The sequence below is a fragment of the Wyeomyia smithii genome, chromosome 1 (assembly GCF_029784165.1).
Source record: "Wyeomyia smithii strain HCP4-BCI-WySm-NY-G18 chromosome 1, ASM2978416v1, whole genome shotgun sequence".
Lineage (NCBI taxonomy): Eukaryota > Metazoa > Arthropoda > Insecta > Diptera > Culicidae > Wyeomyia > Wyeomyia smithii.
Window position 1 is genome coordinate 130,068,698 of NC_073694.1, and position 17,912 is coordinate 130,086,609.

A 17,912-nucleotide genomic window follows, 5' to 3' on the forward strand; every position below is an offset into this window, starting at 1 on the left:
ATACTAACTTGTTTGTTATAAGGAACAAGATTTTCTCATGAGGCACCGCACAAAAAAAACAAACAACAACAACTAAATGTTAGTGGCTATGCAATTCTTAGTTAGGTACAAAAGGAGTCAGTCAAGCATAACCAATGGCGTTATCAACATGTAATTTATCCCATCATTTGCATATACGCCATCCAACTGAGAAGTTTGTGTAGATGAAGCCCGAAACTCTTGGGGCACACTTGGTAACCCAAATATGATGACTCCGTAATGCAAGACTGGCTTCTTCATTTAGCTTCTACTAACCGATAGTAATACTTCGGAGCCATGCAAATGTGATTGGACCAATCAATTAGTGTTGTCATTTTTTATATTTTTCATAATTTCGTTAATTCAAAAATTCGTAGTGCATGGAAAAATCGTTCTAATATATACGAATATCATCAAACAACTTTTTGTTTCGGTGGTGTTCAAAAAGTGTTCCGAAGATTTGTATATCATTATTGTGAATTATTATTAGAGTTTCAATATTGGCCAAATACCACTCTAGGCTATTTTCCTGAAACCGGAAGTCGCCATTTTGGAATTCGAAATAGTTTTCCGAAATGATTCCTGATTTCTGGGCATCATCTAGTGGAAAAAATTGGATTGTTGGATAGAATTTGACCACAATGTTCACCAAAAACCGAAACTTGCCATCAAGGAATCAAAAATGGCAGCTGGATTTGGATCTGGATTTCGTGGATAATCAAGTATGCAGGTGGCCATCCAGAGCTGTTTTTCAGAAACCACAAGTCGCCATCTTGGAAACCAAGATGGTGTATTGGGTCATCCCTATTGGATTGGAAGGTATTCAGGCTATATTGGAATATTGGCCAAATACCACTCTAGGCTATTTTCCTGAAACCGGAAGTCGCCATTTCGGAATTCGAAATAGTTTTCCGGAATGATTTCTGATTTCTGGGCATCATCTAGTGGAAAAAATTGGATCAAGGAATTAAAAATGGCAGCTGGAGTTGGATCTGGATTTCGTGGATAATCAAGTATGCAGGTGGCCATCCAGGGCTGTTTTTTCAGAAACCACAAGTCGCCATCTTGGAAACCAAGATGGTGTATGGGGTCATCCCTATTGGTTTGGAAGGTATTCAGGCTATTCTACAGTCATGTACAGTAGAACCTCTTCTTGAGTCACTTTTGGTGCATCGTAAAAAGAATTGCGCGTGAGCATTGACGTTCAGTTGGATTGAAAATGGATATTCAAAACATCACTTCATGTGCTCATTTGAATCAAACAATCTGTTATGATTAAAATGTTTATCAATTTGGAAGCCATTAACATTATTGACGTTAAATGTTTCACGTTGTTTTATGGAAAATATCAAGACTTTATCAGATTTTCATGATTTGTCTCTTATCTCCATTTTACTTCATTCATCAGATTTCTTTAAATGTTTGTCTGAGCATTTTAATTAAAAATAAAATGCTTTGCATTTTGAGTCAGTGACGAAAGTGATTATTATGCGTATTTATCGTAGTTTTGTGAATACACTATTTTAATTTTTACCTATCATATACTTATCATTTCATGACACCGCTTTGAATTTTGAGTTAGAGGCCAATTAAGGAAAGAAGGTCATGATTTTGCCTATTTTACGTAATTTCGTAAATAATGTCTTAATTTTTAGTAAACAGATACCTATTATTTCTTCTCAAAAGTCTTTAGAGAACATAACCGAGCATTTGATGTAAGAAATCACTTTGCATCTCTTGAAATTATGAGCTTTGGGTGAATTAATTAAAAAAGTTAGGTATTTCCAATGTTTCACGTTGTTTTGTAAATAATGTCACAATTTAAAGCATTTTTTCACAATTATATTCCTTCGACATTTACCAATATTTTTAGGTAAAAGAACTGCACGTCATCGTTTATTCCTTTGATTTAGACTGTTGTAACTGCGTTACAAAATTCCTTTTTACCTTTGTTATTACCTTTGTTATACTAAACAAAGGTTATAAAATCGGTCGAAAAACGCAAAATAGATCCATGATCCGGGGGGCCAAATCGCATATACCATTCGACTCAGCTCGACGAACTGAGCAATGTCTGTTCGTGTGTATGTGTGTGTGTATGTGTGTGTATGTGTGTGTGTGTGTGTATGTATGTTGTCTGTATGTATGTGCCGCAAAGTACTAACGCACCCTTCCTTACAGAACGCAATATCCGATTTTGATGATCTTATAGGCAAACGGAAGCTACTGTGCTCTCCCAGAATGCTACCGAGTGGATTTTTGATTAGTGGCTTAGATTTTAAAATATTGATCAAAGAGTATTTTTTATATAAGAATTTCAACTTTTGAGGCAAAATTAATGGCACGGAGAGCCATGTGTTGTATACCAATTTACTCAGATCGACGAATTGAACAATTTTTGTATGTTTGTGTATGTGTGCCTGTACGTATGTATGTGTCAATATGTTGTTTTTATGTGTAGTATATCAAAATCGACCCAAAAAAGAAAAATAACAGAAAAAACACTCTTTTTACAGAACGCTTATTCCGATTTTGATGTTCTCATGCTCAAATGAAAGCCCCAGAGATCTTTGAAAATCATACCAAATGCGATCTTTTATTTGTTGCTTGAACTGTAGAGTTTTGACCAAAGTATGTTTAAGACATGGGATAGTTTACTTTCTGAATAATTTTTCTCTCTCACTGCTCTTTCTTCTTCTCTATCCCTCTTTTTTCGTATCGCTGTTTATTTCTCAAAGGAAATCAACAATCATCGACAACTTTTCATAATCTTTACACTCTTCGTAGTGCGTCTTATCTGGTGTAAACAAATTACCCTTCAGCTTTTTTTGAAAATTTGAACCAGATTTTAGAAGAAACTCTTACTCAACTTCTTTTCTAGCTTCCGAAGCTTTCATCCTCACTTCTTATAAAATATAAACTAAATTGTACGTTGAACCTAGATTTGCGAAGAGTTAGTAACATTTACAGCTTTCGGGAACCAAGCATTGTAGTAAAATCTGAACCCACAGTGTGCAAATGTAAAACAATTAGCGATGCATATATTTTGAAAAGCTATACCAAAGATGTATAGACCTATTTACGTACGAATGTGTTAGTGCCACCCGTTGAGAAAAACACAAATAAATCGCTGTTTTGTTTGCAATGCTACGTTTTGAACAGCTGGAAAATTTTTCAGTTGAACGCTTATTTTATGTTTTAAATTTGTGACCAGGAATCTAAAGTAGCTGGTGAACGTAATCGGCAAAATAAGGAAAAAGTGTTGAAGCAACTCTTTATTTACTAGTGTGCGCAGCTGAAAATTCACTTATCTTTATGAATGATACAATATGCTCATGTAACATATAAATATTGCTTTCTAATTCAAGACTAAGTGCAAACAGAGTATCCATGTTATTCCACTTCTCGTTATCGCAGCAAGATTTAAAAAGTCTTTAGGCCTTCGAAAAGAATAATGTTCTCGCCTACACTCTGAAAATCCAAAAGTCTCAAAGATCGTGGAGAACCTTCATTTTCAGATAATGCATTTGAGATAAAATTAAATTGACACCTTTCATCAATAGGTATATTTTTTCCTGTATAATTCTGAACTTAGCTGGTTCTAAGCAAACTTCTATGCTTCAATTCATAAAAAAACTTGATGCTGATTCATAAACCTACGTCCTGCGATTTCTGAAAATAAAGCGAATAAGTAGAACCGCATTGAATACATATTTGCTGTTCTAGTGTGAAATCAACTTCATTGTTATCTATTACTGTACTGTCCCCACGTTTGAATATTTCAAAAAAAAAAAATTATTGCTTCTAGACAGCATTCAAAAATTGGTTTGTGATCGAAAAAATAAGGCTCATGTACTCCAGTTATAACATTCATATTATTTGCGAAAACCACGTCAAGCTTTAATTCAATTATCGTCTTTGGTTAACTCTCTAAAAACTATTTTTTAAATTCATTTAATTTATTCTTGAAATTGGAATTACGTTGGTATACGATTTGTAATTTACTGGCCTAATAAGTATAAAGTGATAGTTAGTATAACAAAGGTTTTTGCACCACTAGGTGGATTAATTCAGGTTTATATATTAGAAAAGAAGAAAAAAGAATAGAAATAAAAGGTAGACACTCGGTGAGGAAGAATATCCCAAAATTTGATTTATTATTTTTAAAACTATTATTATTAAAAACATTCTGTTTGTAAAATGTTTCTATTTTTGACAATCGAGAATCGAAAGTGCACGATTCAATATTATTTTCGATTATCAACATACATCGATAGTTATTTGCTTGCGTATTAATTATTTTTTTTACATTTCTTATCATATTTCAGCGAACCACTCCAGCGTGTCACCTGAACCTGCCAATATTTTACAAAGTATTCCAGCCATTTTCTTATCTATCACAAGTTTTAAATGTTGTACTAATAAGTTTTTTTGAGCGCTGCAATGAAACGACACACAAATAACACAAATACAGAGTAATCAGTGTTCTAATAAGAAAACCTGAATTAATCCACCTAGTGGTGCAGAAACCTTCGTTATACTAACTCTTACTTTATACATATTCGGCCAGTCAATTACAAATCGTATACCAACGTAAGTCCAATTTCAATAATGAATGAAATGAATTTAAAAAATAGTTTTCAGAACGTTGACCAAAGACGATCATTGAATTAAAGCTTGACGTGGTTTTCGCAAATAATATGAATGTTATCACTGGAGTACATGAGTCTTATTTTTTCGATCACAAACCAATTTTTAAATGCTGGCTAGAAGCAATTGAATTTTTTTTCAGATAATCGAACGTGGGGAAACAGTAATAGATGCTGATTTCACACTAGAACAGCAAGCATGTATGTTAGTTTAATGCGGTTCTACTTATTCGCTTTATTTTCAGAATTCGCAGGACCTACATTTATGAATCAGTATCAAGTTTTTTTTACGAATTGAAGCAAACTTCTACAAACCTGCTCTCGAAATATAGTTCAGAATTATACAGGGAAAAAATATAGCTATTGATGAAAGTTGTCAATTTAATTCTATCTCAAATGCATTATCTGAAAATGAAGGCTTTCCACGACCTTTGAGAATTTTGGATTTTCAGAGTGTAGGCGAGAACATTATTCTTTTCGAAGGCCTAGGCTGTATGAAAAAATCCGGAATAAAGACTTTTTAAATCTTGCTGTGATAACGAGAAGTGGAATAACATGGGTCATGGATACTCTGTTTGCACTTAGTCTTGAATTAAAAAGCAATATTTATATGTTACATGAGCATATTGTATCATTCATAGAGATAAGTGACTTTTCACCTGCGCACACTAGTAAACGTGTAGAGCCATGTAGAGTTGCTTCAACACTTTTTCCTTATTTTGCCGATTACGTTCATCAGCTACTTTAGATTCCTGGTCACAAATTTAAAACATAGAATAAGTGTTCAACTGAAAAATTTTCCAGCTGTTCAAAACGTAGCATTGCAAAAAACAGCGATTTATTTGTGTTTTTCTCAACGGGTGGCACTGACACATTCGTACGGAAATAGGTCTATACATCTTTGGTAAAGCTTTTCAAAATATCTGCATCGCTAATTGTTTTACATTTGCACACTGTGGGATCAGATTTTACTACAATGCTTGGCTCCCGAAAGCTGTAAATGTTACTTACTCTTCGCAAATCTAGGTTCAACGTACAATTTAGTATAAATTTTATAAGAAGTGAGCACGGAAGCTTTGGAAGATAAGGAGCTAAGTAAGCATTGCAGTTTCTTCTAAAATCTGGTTCAAATTTTCAAGAAAAAGCTAAAGGGTAATTTATTCACACCAGTTAAGACGCACTACGAAAAGGGTAAAGATTATGAAAAGTTGTCGATGATTGTTGGTTTCCTTTGAGAAATAAATAGCGATACGAAAAAAAGAGGGACAGAGAAGAAGAAACAGCAGTGAGAGAGAAAGATTATTCAGAAAGTAAACTATCCCATGTCTTAAACATACTTTGGTCAAAACTCTACAGTTCAAGCAACCAATAAAAGATCGCACTCAGTATGATTTTCAAAGAGCTCTGGGGCTTACATCAAAATCGGAATGAGCGTTCTGTAAAAAGAGTGTTTTTTATGATTTTTCTTTTTTGGGTCGATATACTATACTATAGTAGTATATATGTAGTATACACATATAAACAACATATTGACACATACATACGTACAGGCACACATACACATACATACATAAATCGTTCATTTCGTCGATCTGAGTAAATTGGTATACAACACATGGCTCTCCTTGCCATTAATTTTGCCTTAAAAGTTAAATGTCTCATGTAAAAAATACTCTTTGATCAATATTTTAAAATCTAAGCCACTAATCAAAAATCCACTCGGTAGCATTCTGGGAGAGCACAGTAGCTTCCGTTTGCGTATAAGATCATTCAAATCGGATATTGCGTTCTATAAGAAAGGTGCGTTAGTATTTTGCGGCACATACATACAGACAACATACATACACACACACACACACACACACACACACACACACATACACACACATACACACGAACAGACATTGCTCAGTTCGTCGAGCTGAGTCAGATGGTATATACGATTCGGCCCTCCGGATCATGGATCTATTTTGCGTTTTCGACCGATTTTATAAACTTTGTTTATTAGTATAACAAAGGTAATATTAGTATAACAAAGATAAAAAAACATAAATTTTTTAATGAAGCTTCTTTCAAGTCCAAATGTTCCTAATACAGGAAATATTTTTTGTTCCTTATACAGGAAATATTTTGTGACAATTTGGAAATTTTGGCCCGGAAAAAACAATTATTGTTACAGTGTATATTTTTTATCCACCAGTTAAAATTTTGAATGGGCTCTTTCGAAACAGCATCTCTTTACCAAAAAGGAACAACTGTGCAAAGTTTTAGTGATTCATCGATTTGCAAAGTAGTGTGGACCGACTCTACTGTGTAGTTTACTTATGATTCCATTTAAAAATTTTCAGAAATCTGTAACATTTCGAAGACATTCAAAAAATACCACCAATATCTCATCTGATTTCATTCTGTGCCGAACACGCATCAGTACTGGACGTGTTTGGTGATCGGTCCGATAGAGTATAAAACAAAAGACGTGTGAACAAGTGTTGGCATTGTTTGCCTGGTCGAGTGAAATAAATCCGGGTTCAAGGTCGTTCCTTTGTGCAACTGTTTCGCATCGTGACTGCCAGCTGGTGCGTAAGCCGATTTGGCTGCTGGCTGGATTGTGCTACAGCAGTGGACGAGACACAAACGAGGAAAAAGAAGAAGCCATCAGTGTCAGCGAGTTGTATCGCTGTGTGGAGTGATCTCACACCTGGCTCGCTGCTGGTGGCTGTTTGGTGCTGCTGTATTGGTGCTGCTGGCTGTAACGGCTGCTACTTCGAACGATCGGACAACCAACCTTACTGGAAGGGAGAAATAAAAAGGTACGTGTTCTTGTCAGCGCTAGTGCGCTAAACTTAGCGCGATGGATGTAGATCCCTCGCCTCCCGCGCCACCATCCCCGAACCCCTCTGACCCTGACCCTTCTGTTACCCCCTCCCCTGTTCATTCTTCAGTCCCCCCTCGCCCCAGGCTTTACCCAGACGGAGCCCAGGGCAGCTATACTGTTTATTTTCGGCCAAAGGCAGGACCGAAATCGAAAAAGTTGAACCTCTTGCAGATTTCTAAAGACCTGACGAAGGAGTACAAGGGCGTGACCGAAATTTCCAAGGTCCGGCCTAACAAGCTCCGTGTCGTGGTCGGTAACCTGAAAGAGGCCAACGATATAGCTTGCTCTGAGCTCTTCACACGCGAGTATCGCGTTTACATACCCGCACGAGACGTGGAGATCGACGGTGTCATAACCGATTCGAGTCTGTCCGTCGAGTGTATACTGCAAAGTGCCAAAGGGTGCTTTAAGAACAAAACGTGTCCCGAAGTAAAGGTGCTCGACTGCAAGCAATTGCGGTCAGCATCGATCATCGGTGGCAAAACAGTATACACTCCGTCAGACTCGTTTCGAGTTACGTTCGCCGGGTCTGCACTACCAAGCCACGTCTCGATCCACCGGGTTCGTCTCCCTGTGAGGCTCTACGTGCCCCGCGTCATGAACTGCCTGAATTGCAAGCAGTTAGGCCATACAGCCGCCTACTGCTGCAATAAGGCACGTTGTGGCAAGTGTGGGGAGTCTCATGCGGAAGATTCTTGCAGTGTTAACGCTGAAAAGTGTATTCACTGCGGAGAAAATCTGCATGAGCTCTCGACATGTGCGGTGTACATGCAGCGCAGGGATAAAATAAAACGGTCTCTCAAAGAGCGTTCAAAGCGTTCCTACGCTGACATGCTGAAGAAGACCGTTACCACTTCTCCCGTTACTTCGAACCCCTTCGATCTGTTGCCCTCTGAGGAAACCGATTCTGACGATTCACCAGCGGGAGCATCTTACGCCAATCCTGGGGAGTCTAGAAAGAGGAAAAATATTTCCTCTCCTAAACTTCCCAGAAAAGGTCCTAAGATTTCTCAAAGTGAAATGAAAGTTACAAACAAACCAAACAGTGCTGCGGAAAAACCGAAGCAAACTCCTCCTGGGCTGGCAAATTTAAAGTCCCAGAAGGAGTTCCCAGCACTGCCAGGAACATCTAAAACCCCAGTTGCTCCTTTTACACTCCCAGTTGATGAAACAAACTCTGGATTAGTGAAATTTTCTGACATTGTGGACTGGATTTTTGAAACTTTCAATGTACCCGATCCAATTAAAATTTTTCTTACAGCATTCCTCCCAACAGTTAGATCATTTTTGAAGCAGTTGACTGCCCAATGGCCTCTCCTTGCAGCGATTGTATCCTTCGGTGCCTAATTCAACTGCGTATATGAAGGATTCTATCTCTGTCTTACAGTGGAATTGTAGAAGTATTTTACCAAAAATTGATTCGTTTAAAGTTTTGATAAATAAAAACAAATGCGATGCATTTTCCCTTTGTGAAACTTGGCTTACTTCAAATATTGATCTCAACTTCCATGATTTTAATATTATTCGCCTTGATCGAGACACCCCATATGGAGGAGTACTTTTAGGGATTAAAAAGTGCTATTCTTTCTATCGTATTAACCTCCCCTCGATTCCAGGCATCGAAGTTGTCGCATGTCAAATGACAATACAAGGTAAAGAGCTTTGTATTGCCTCAATATATATTCCCCCCAGAGCACAGGTTGGGCAACGGCTGCTCTTTGATTTAATAGAACTTCTTCCCTCGCCACGTTTGATTTTGGGAGACTTCAACTCTCATGGCGTGGCTTGGGGTTCCCCATACAATGATAACCGCTCCTCTTTAATCTATAACCTTTGCGATGACTTTGACATGACTATTTTAAACAACGGTGAAATGACACGTATCCCGAAACCTCCAGCGCGCCCAAGCGCTTTGGATCTATCCTTATGTTCGACGTCGCTACGGTTGGATTGCACATGGAAGGTAATCCTCGATCCTCACGGTAGCGACCATCTGCCTATTCTTATTTCAATTACTAACGGGTCAACTCGCATGCGACCAATTGACATTCCGTATGACCTCACACGAAATGTCGATTGGAAGTTATACGAGGAAATGATTTCAAAAGCGGTCGAGTCGATTCAACATCATTCACCACTTGAAGAATACAACCTCCTCGCGGGCTTGATTCTCGACGCCGCGTTGCAAGCCCAAACGAAGAAATATCCCGGCGTAACGATCAAAGAACGGCCTCCCACTCCGTGGTGGGACCAAGAGTGCTCCGATGTCTACACGCAAAGATCCGACGCGTTTAAGGCCTACCAGACGGGAGGTATACCTGGCGACTATATACGGTATTCGGAGCTTGATACCAAGCTTAAAAGCTTGGCTAAAGCAAAGAAACGTGGATATTGGCGTCGGTTCGTGAACGAGACGTCGAGGGAGACATCGATGAGCACTCTTTGGAACACAGCCCGAAGGATGCGGAATCGCGTAACGGTCAACGAAAGCGAGGAGTCTTCAAGTAGGTGGATATTTGATTTTGCCAGGAAAGTATGTCCGGACTCTGTTCCTGAGCAAAATATTGTTCGCGATGCGTCTCCGGGCCACGACGCGATAGAATCACCTTTTACGATGGCAGAATTTTCAGTTGCCCTCCTGTCCTGTAACAATAACGCGCCTGGATTAGATAGAATCAAATTCAACTTGTTGAAGAATCTACCCGGCAATGCCAAGAGGCGCTTGTTGAACTTGTTCAATAAGTTCCTGGAGCAAAACATTGTACCGCAGGATTGGAGGCAAGTGAAGGTGATCGCCATCCAAAAACCAGGGAAACCAGCTTCTAATCACAACTCTTATAGGCCGATTGCAATGCTATCCTGTATCCGGAAATTGATGGAAAAAATGATACTCCGTCGTTTAGACCACTGGGTCGAATCAAATGGTCTACTATCAGAAACTCAATTTGGCTTCCGCCGTGCCAAAGGGACGAATGATTGTCTTGCGTTGCTTTCAACAGATATTCAGCTGGCGTATGCTCGTAAAGAACAAATGGCGTCTGCGTTCTTGGACATTAAGGGGGCTTTTGATTCCGTTTCTATTGACATTCTTTCGGGTAAACTTCACCGACAAGGATTTTCTCCAATTTTGAACAATTTTTTGCACAACTTGTTGTCCGAAAAGCACATGCATTTTACGCATGGCGATTTGGCAACTTTTAGCATTAGCTACATGGGTCTTCCCCAGGGCTCATGTTTAAGCCCCCTTCTTTACAACTTTTATGTAAATGACATCGACGAATGTCTGGCAAATTCATGCACGATAAGACAACTTGCAGACGACAGTGTAATCTCTGTTACAGGAGCCAAAGCTGCCGATTTGCAAGGACCATTGCAAGATACCTTGGACAATTTGTCTGCTTGGGCTTTACAGCTAGGTATCGAATTCTCTTCGGAGAAGACTGAGATAGTAGTTTTTTCTAGGAAGCATGAACCTGCTCAGCTTCAAACACAATTAATGGGTAAAACGATTTCTCAGGTTTTGGTACACAAATATCTTGGTGTCTGGTTCGACTCTAAAGGCACCTGGGGTTGTCACGTGAGGTATCTGATGAAAAAATGTCAACAAAGAGTGAACTTTCTTCGTACAATAACCGGACAATGGTGGGGAGCCCATCCAGGAGACCTTATAAGGCTTTACCAAACAACGATATTGTCTGTTATTGAATACGGGTGTTTCTGCTTCCGCTCCGCAGCAAACACACATTTGATCAAACTGGAGCGAATACAATATCGTTGTTTGCGTATCGCCTTAGGTTGCATGCAGTCGACCCATACGATGAGTTTGGAGGTTTTAGCTGGAGTACTACCATTGAAAAACCGCTTCTGGAGCCTGTCTTCTCGTATTCTAATCAAATGTGAGGTCTTGAACCGTCCCGTGATTGAAAATTTTGAAAGGTTAATCGAACTTAATTCTCAAACCCGTTTTATGACATTGTATTTCAATCACATGTCCCAAAATATTAACCCTTCTTCGAATATTCCAAATCGTGTCGACTTATCAAATACTTTTGATTCTACTGTGTTTTTCGATACATCCATGATAGAAGAAACTCGTGGAATCCCGGATCATTTACGCGTGCAGCAGATCCCTAAAATTTTTTCCAATAAATATCGAAACATCAACTGCGACAATATGTACTACACTGACGGATCACTTCTTGATGGGTCCACTGGCTTCGGTATCTTCAATAACAATTTAACCGTCTCCCATAAGCTCGATAATCCTGCTTCTGTTTACGTCGCAGAATTAGCTGCAATTCAGTACACCCTAGGGATTATCGAAAAAATGCCCACGGACCATTATTTCATCTTTACGGACAGTCTCAGTTCCATTGAGGCTCTCCGATCGATGAAAGATGTTAAGCACTCTCCGTATTTCCTGGGGAAAATACGGGAACATCTGAGTGCTTTATCCGAAAAATCTACTCAGATTACCTTAGCGTGGGTCCCTTCTCACTGCTCGATACCGGGTAATGAGAAAGCGGACTCTTTGGCTAAGGTGGGCGCAACAAACGGTGATATTTATGAAAGACCAATTGCCTTTAATGAATTTTTCGCACTTGTACGTCAGAATACGATCATCAGTTGGCAAAATGCTTGGACCAGAGGGGAATTGGGAAGGTGGTTACATTCCATAATCCCCAAAGTATCGACGAACCCGTGGTTCAAGGGGTTGGATGTAGGTCGGGATTTCATTTGCGTGATGTCCCGGCTTATGTCCAATCACTATAGATTTGACGCGCTCCTCCGTCGTGTTGGGCTCGGGGAAAGTGGTATCTGTGCCTGTGGTGAAGGTTATCACGACATAGAGCATGTGGTTTGGTCATGCCCTGTACACCGTGACGCCAGGTCTAAATTAATAGCTTCCCTGCAGGCCGAGGGTAGACAGCCGGCTGTTCCTGTTCGTGATGTCTTGGCGAGCCGTGACCTATCCTACATGTCCCTTATATACGTTTTCCTGAAATCCATCCACGCCCCAGTCTAGTCCCGTTCCCCTCCGTCTACACCCAACAAAACGACAAGAACACGTTTGAACCTTAAGCACAAAACCAGCAACCAGACCCCGCACAACAGAACCAGGACCCAAGGACTACGAGCCTCTGTCCCAACTCACGACATCGTGGCTCAGCAGAACGAATCCATACATGCCATTCGACGATTATCAGACGACCATTGAACAACAAAACACTGATTGGAAATCCCATGCTAGTTTTAAGTTAGACTTAATTTCAGCTCGTAGTCGGCAGCGAGGATAAAAAATTTGCTTTAGTTTTTAAGTCATCAGATATAATTGGCGCCGTTAAACATTAAATTGTATTTGTGCCGTGTCAAATAAATGTTATGTGAAGAAAAAAAAAAAAAAAAACGTAGCATTGCAAAAAACAGCGATTTATTTGTGTTTTTCTCAACGGGTGGCACTGACACATTCGTACGGAAATAGGTCTATACATCTTTGGTAAAGCTTTTCAAAATATCTGCATCGCTAATTGTTTTACATTTGCACACTGTGGGATCAGATTTTACTACAATGCTTGGCTCCCGAAAGCTGTAAATGTTACTTACTCTTCGCAAATCTAGGTTCAACGTACAATTTAGTATAAATTTTATAAGAAGTGAGCACGGAAGCTTTGGAAGATAAGGAGCTAAGTAAGCATTGCAGTTTCTTCTAAAATCTGGTTCAAATTTTCAAGAAAAAGCTAAAGGGTAATTTATTCACACCAGTTAAGACGCACTACGAAAAGGGTAAAGATTATGAAAAGTTGTCGATGATTGTTGGTTTCCTTTGAGAAATAAATAGCGATACGAAAAAAAGAGGGACAGAGAAGAAGAAACAGCAGTGAGAGAGAAAGATTATTCAGAAAGTAAACTATCCCATGTCTTAAACATACTTTGGTCAAAACTCTACAGTTCAAGCAACCAATAAAAGATCGCACTCAGTATGATTTTCAAAGAGCTCTGGGGCTTACATCAAAATCGGAATGAGCGTTCTGTAAAAAGAGTGTTTTTTATGATTTTTCTTTTTTGGGTCGATATACTATACTATAGTAGTATATATGTAGTATACACATATAAACAACATATTGACACATACATACGTACAGGCACACATACACATACATACATAAATCGTTCATTTCGTCGATCTGAGTAAATTGGTATACAACACATGGCTCTCCTTGCCATTAATTTTGCCTTAAAAGTTAAATGTCTCATGTAAAAAATACTCTTTGATCAATATTTTAAAATCTAAGCCACTAATCAAAAATCCACTCGGTAGCATTCTGGGAGAGCACAGTAGCTTCCGTTTGCGTATAAGATCATTCAAATCGGATATTGCGTTCTATAAGAAAGGTGCGTTAGTATTTTGCGGCACATACATACAGACAACATACATACACACACACACACACACACACACACACACACACATACACACACATACACACGAACAGACATTGCTCAGTTCGTCGAGCTGAGTCAGATGGTATATACGATTCGGCCCTCCGGATCATGGATCTATTTTGCGTTTTCGACCGATTTTATAAACTTTGTTTATTAGTATAACAAAGGTAATATTAGTATAACAAAGGTAAAAAAACATAAATTTTTTAATGAAGCTTCTTTCAAGTCCAAATGTTCCTAATACAGGAAATATTTTTTGTTCCTTATACAGGAAATATTTTGTGACAATTTGGAAATTTTGGCCCGGAAAAAACAATTATTGTTACAGTGTATATTTTTTATCCACCAGTTAAAATTTTGAATGGGCTCTTTCGAAACAGCATCTCTTTACCAAAAAGGAACAACTGTGCAAAGTTTTAGTGATTCATCGATTTGCAAAGTAGTGTGGACCGACTCTACTGTGTAGTTTACTTATGATTCCATTTAAAAATTTTCAGAAATCTGTAACATTTCGAAGACATTCAAAAAATACCACCAATATCTCATCTGATTTCATTCTGTGCCGAACACGCATCAGTACTGGACGTGTTTGGTGATCGGTCCGATAGAGTATAAAACAAAAGACGTGTGAACAAGTGTTGGCATTGTTTGCCTGGTCGAGTGAAATAAATCCGGGTTCAAGGTCGTTCCTTTGTGCAACTGTTTCGCATCGTGACTGCCAGCTGGTGCGTAAGCCGATTTGGCTGCTGGCTGGATTGTGCTACAGCAGTGGACGAGACACAAACGAGGAAAAAGAAGAAGCCATCAGTGTCAGCGAGTTGTATCGCTGTGTGGAGTGATCTCACACCTGGCTCGCTGCTGGTGGCTGTTTGGTGCTGCTGTATTGGTGCTGCTGGCTGTAACGGCTGCTACTTCGAACGATCGGACAACCAACCTTACTGGAAGGGAGAAATAAAAAGGTACGTGTTCTTGTCAGCGCTAGTGCGCTAAACTTAGCGCGATGGATGTAGATCCCTCGCCTCCCGCGCCACCATCCCCGAACCCCTCTGACCCTGACCCTTCTGTTACCCCCTCCCCTGTTCATTCTTCAGTCCCCCCTCGCCCCAGGCTTTACCCAGACGGAGCCCAGGGCAGCTATACTGTTTATTTTCGGCCAAAGGCAGGACCGAAATCGAAAAAGTTGAACCTCTTGCAGATTTCTAAAGACCTGACGAAGGAGTACAAGGGCGTGACCGAAATTTCCAAGGTCCGGCCTAACAAGCTCCGTGTCGTGGTCGGTAACCTGAAAGAGGCCAACGATATAGCTTGCTCTGAGCTCTTCACACGCGAGTATCGCGTTTACATACCCGCACGAGACGTGGAGATCGACGGTGTCATAACCGATTCGAGTCTGTCCGTCGAGTGTATACTGCAAAGTGCCAAAGGGTGCTTTAAGAACAAAACGTGTCCCGAAGTAAAGGTGCTCGACTGCAAGCAATTGCGGTCAGCATCGATCATCGGTGGCAAAACAGTATACACTCCGTCAGACTCGTTTCGAGTTACGTTCGCCGGGTCTGCACTACCAAGCCACGTCTCGATCCACCGGGTTCGTCTCCCTGTGAGGCTCTACGTGCCCCGCGTCATGAACTGCCTGAATTGCAAGCAGTTAGGCCATACAGCCGCCTACTGCTGCAATAAGGCACGTTGTGGCAAGTGTGGGGAGTCTCATGCGGAAGATTCTTGCAGTGTTAACGCTGAAAAGTGTATTCACTGCGGAGAAAATCTGCATGAGCTCTCGACATGTGCGGTGTACATGCAGCGCAGGGATAAAATAAAACGGTCTCTCAAAGAGCGTTCAAAGCGTTCCTACGCTGACATGCTGAAGAAGACCGTTACCACTTCTCCCGTTACTTCGAACCCCTTCGATCTGTTGCCCTCTGAGGAAACCGATTCTGACGATTCACCAGCGGGAGCATCTTACGCCAATCCTGGGGAGTCTAGAAAGAGGAAAAATATTTCCTCTCCTAAACTTCCCAGAAAAGGTCCTAAGATTTCTCAAAGTGAAATGAAAGTTACAAACAAACCAAACAGTGCTGCGGAAAAACCGAAGCAAACTCCTCCTGGGCTGGCAAATTTAAAGTCCCAGAAGGAGTTCCCAGCACTGCCAGGAACATCTAAAACCCCAGTTGCTCCTTTTACACTCCCAGTTGATGAAACAAACTCTGGATTAGTGAAATTTTCTGACATTGTGGACTGGATTTTTGAAACTTTCAATGTACCCGATCCAATTAAAATTTTTCTTACAGCATTCCTCCCAACAGTTAGATCATTTTTGAAGCAGTTGACTGCCCAATGGCCTCTCCTTGCAGCGATTGTATCCTTCGGTGCCTAATTCAACTGCGTATATGAAGGATTCTATCTCTGTCTTACAGTGGAATTGTAGAAGTATTTTACCAAAAATTGATTCGTTTAAAGTTTTGATAAATAAAAACAAATGCGATGCATTTTCCCTTTGTGAAACTTGGCTTACTTCAAATATTGATCTCAACTTCCATGATTTTAATATTATTCGCCTTGATCGAGACACCCCATATGGAGGAGTACTTTTAGGGATTAAAAAGTGCTATTCTTTCTATCGTATTAACCTCCCCTCGATTCCAGGCATCGAAGTTGTCGCATGTCAAATGACAATACAAGGTAAAGAGCTTTGTATTGCCTCAATATATATTCCCCCCAGAGCACAGGTTGGGCAACGGCTGCTCTTTGATTTAATAGAACTTCTTCCCTCGCCACGTTTGATTTTGGGAGACTTCAACTCTCATGGCGTGGCTTGGGGTTCCCCATACAATGATAACCGCTCCTCTTTAATCTATAACCTTTGCGATGACTTTGACATGACTATTTTAAACAACGGTGAAATGACACGTATCCCGAAACCTCCAGCGCGCCCAAGCGCTTTGGATCTATCCTTATGTTCGACGTCGCTACGGTTGGATTGCACATGGAAGGTAATCCTCGATCCTCACGGTAGCGACCATCTGCCTATTCTTATTTCAATTACTAACGGGTCAACTCGCATGCGACCAATTGACATTCCGTATGACCTCACACGAAATGTCGATTGGAAGTTATACGAGGAAATGATTTCAAAAGCGGTCGAGTCGATTCAACATCATTCACCACTTGAAGAATACAACCTCCTCGCGGGCTTGATTCTCGACGCCGCGTTGCAAGCCCAAACGAAGAAATATCCCGGCGTAACGATCAAAGAACGGCCTCCCACTCCGTGGTGGGACCAAGAGTGCTCCGATGTCTACACGCAAAGATCCGACGCGTTTAAGGCCTACCAGACGGGAGGTATACCTGGCGACTATTTACGGTATTCGGAGCTTGATACCAAGCTTAAAAGCTTGGCTAAAGCAAAGAAACGTGGATATTGGCGTCGGTTCGTGAACGAGACGTCGAGGGAGACATCGATGAGCACTCTTTGGAACACAGCCCGAAGAATGCGGAATCGCGTAACGGTCAACGAAAGCGAGGAGTCTTCAAGTAGGTGGATATTTGATTTTGCCAGGAAAGTATGTCCGGACTCTGTTCCTGAGCAAAATATTGTTCGCGATGCGTCTCCGGGCCACGACGCGATAGAATCACCTTTTACGATGGCAGAACTTTCAGTTGCCCTCCTGTCCTGTAACAATAACGCGCCTGGATTAGATAGAATCAAATTCAACTTGTTGAAGAATCTACCCGGCAATGCCAAGAGGCGCTTGTTGAACTTGTTCAATAAGTTCCTGGAGCAAAACATTGTACCGCAGGATTGGAGGCAAGTGAAGGTGATCGCCATCCAAAAACCAGGGAAACCAGCTTCTAATCACAACTCTTATAGGCCGATTGCAATGCTATCCTGTATCCGGAAATTGATGGAAAAAATGATACTCCGTCGTTTA

General features: G+C 40.3%; 1 protein-coding gene across 6 annotated transcripts in view; it reads left to right on the plus strand.

Moving 5' to 3' along the window:
- LOC129718783 (uncharacterized) overlaps positions 1–17,912 on the plus strand; it is a 392,933-nt gene that overhangs the window by 213,700 nt on the left and 161,321 nt on the right. For 3 of the 6 annotated variants that reach the window (XM_055669859.1, XM_055669858.1, XM_055669861.1), the window contains one exon: positions 4,347–4,391. The exons of the other annotated variants lie outside the window; for them this stretch is intronic. In XM_055669859.1, coding sequence (XP_055525834.1) covers positions 4,347–4,391 — 45 coding nt within the window. The remainder of the gene's footprint in view (positions 1–4,346; positions 4,392–17,912) is intronic. 6 annotated transcript variants of the gene reach the window in all.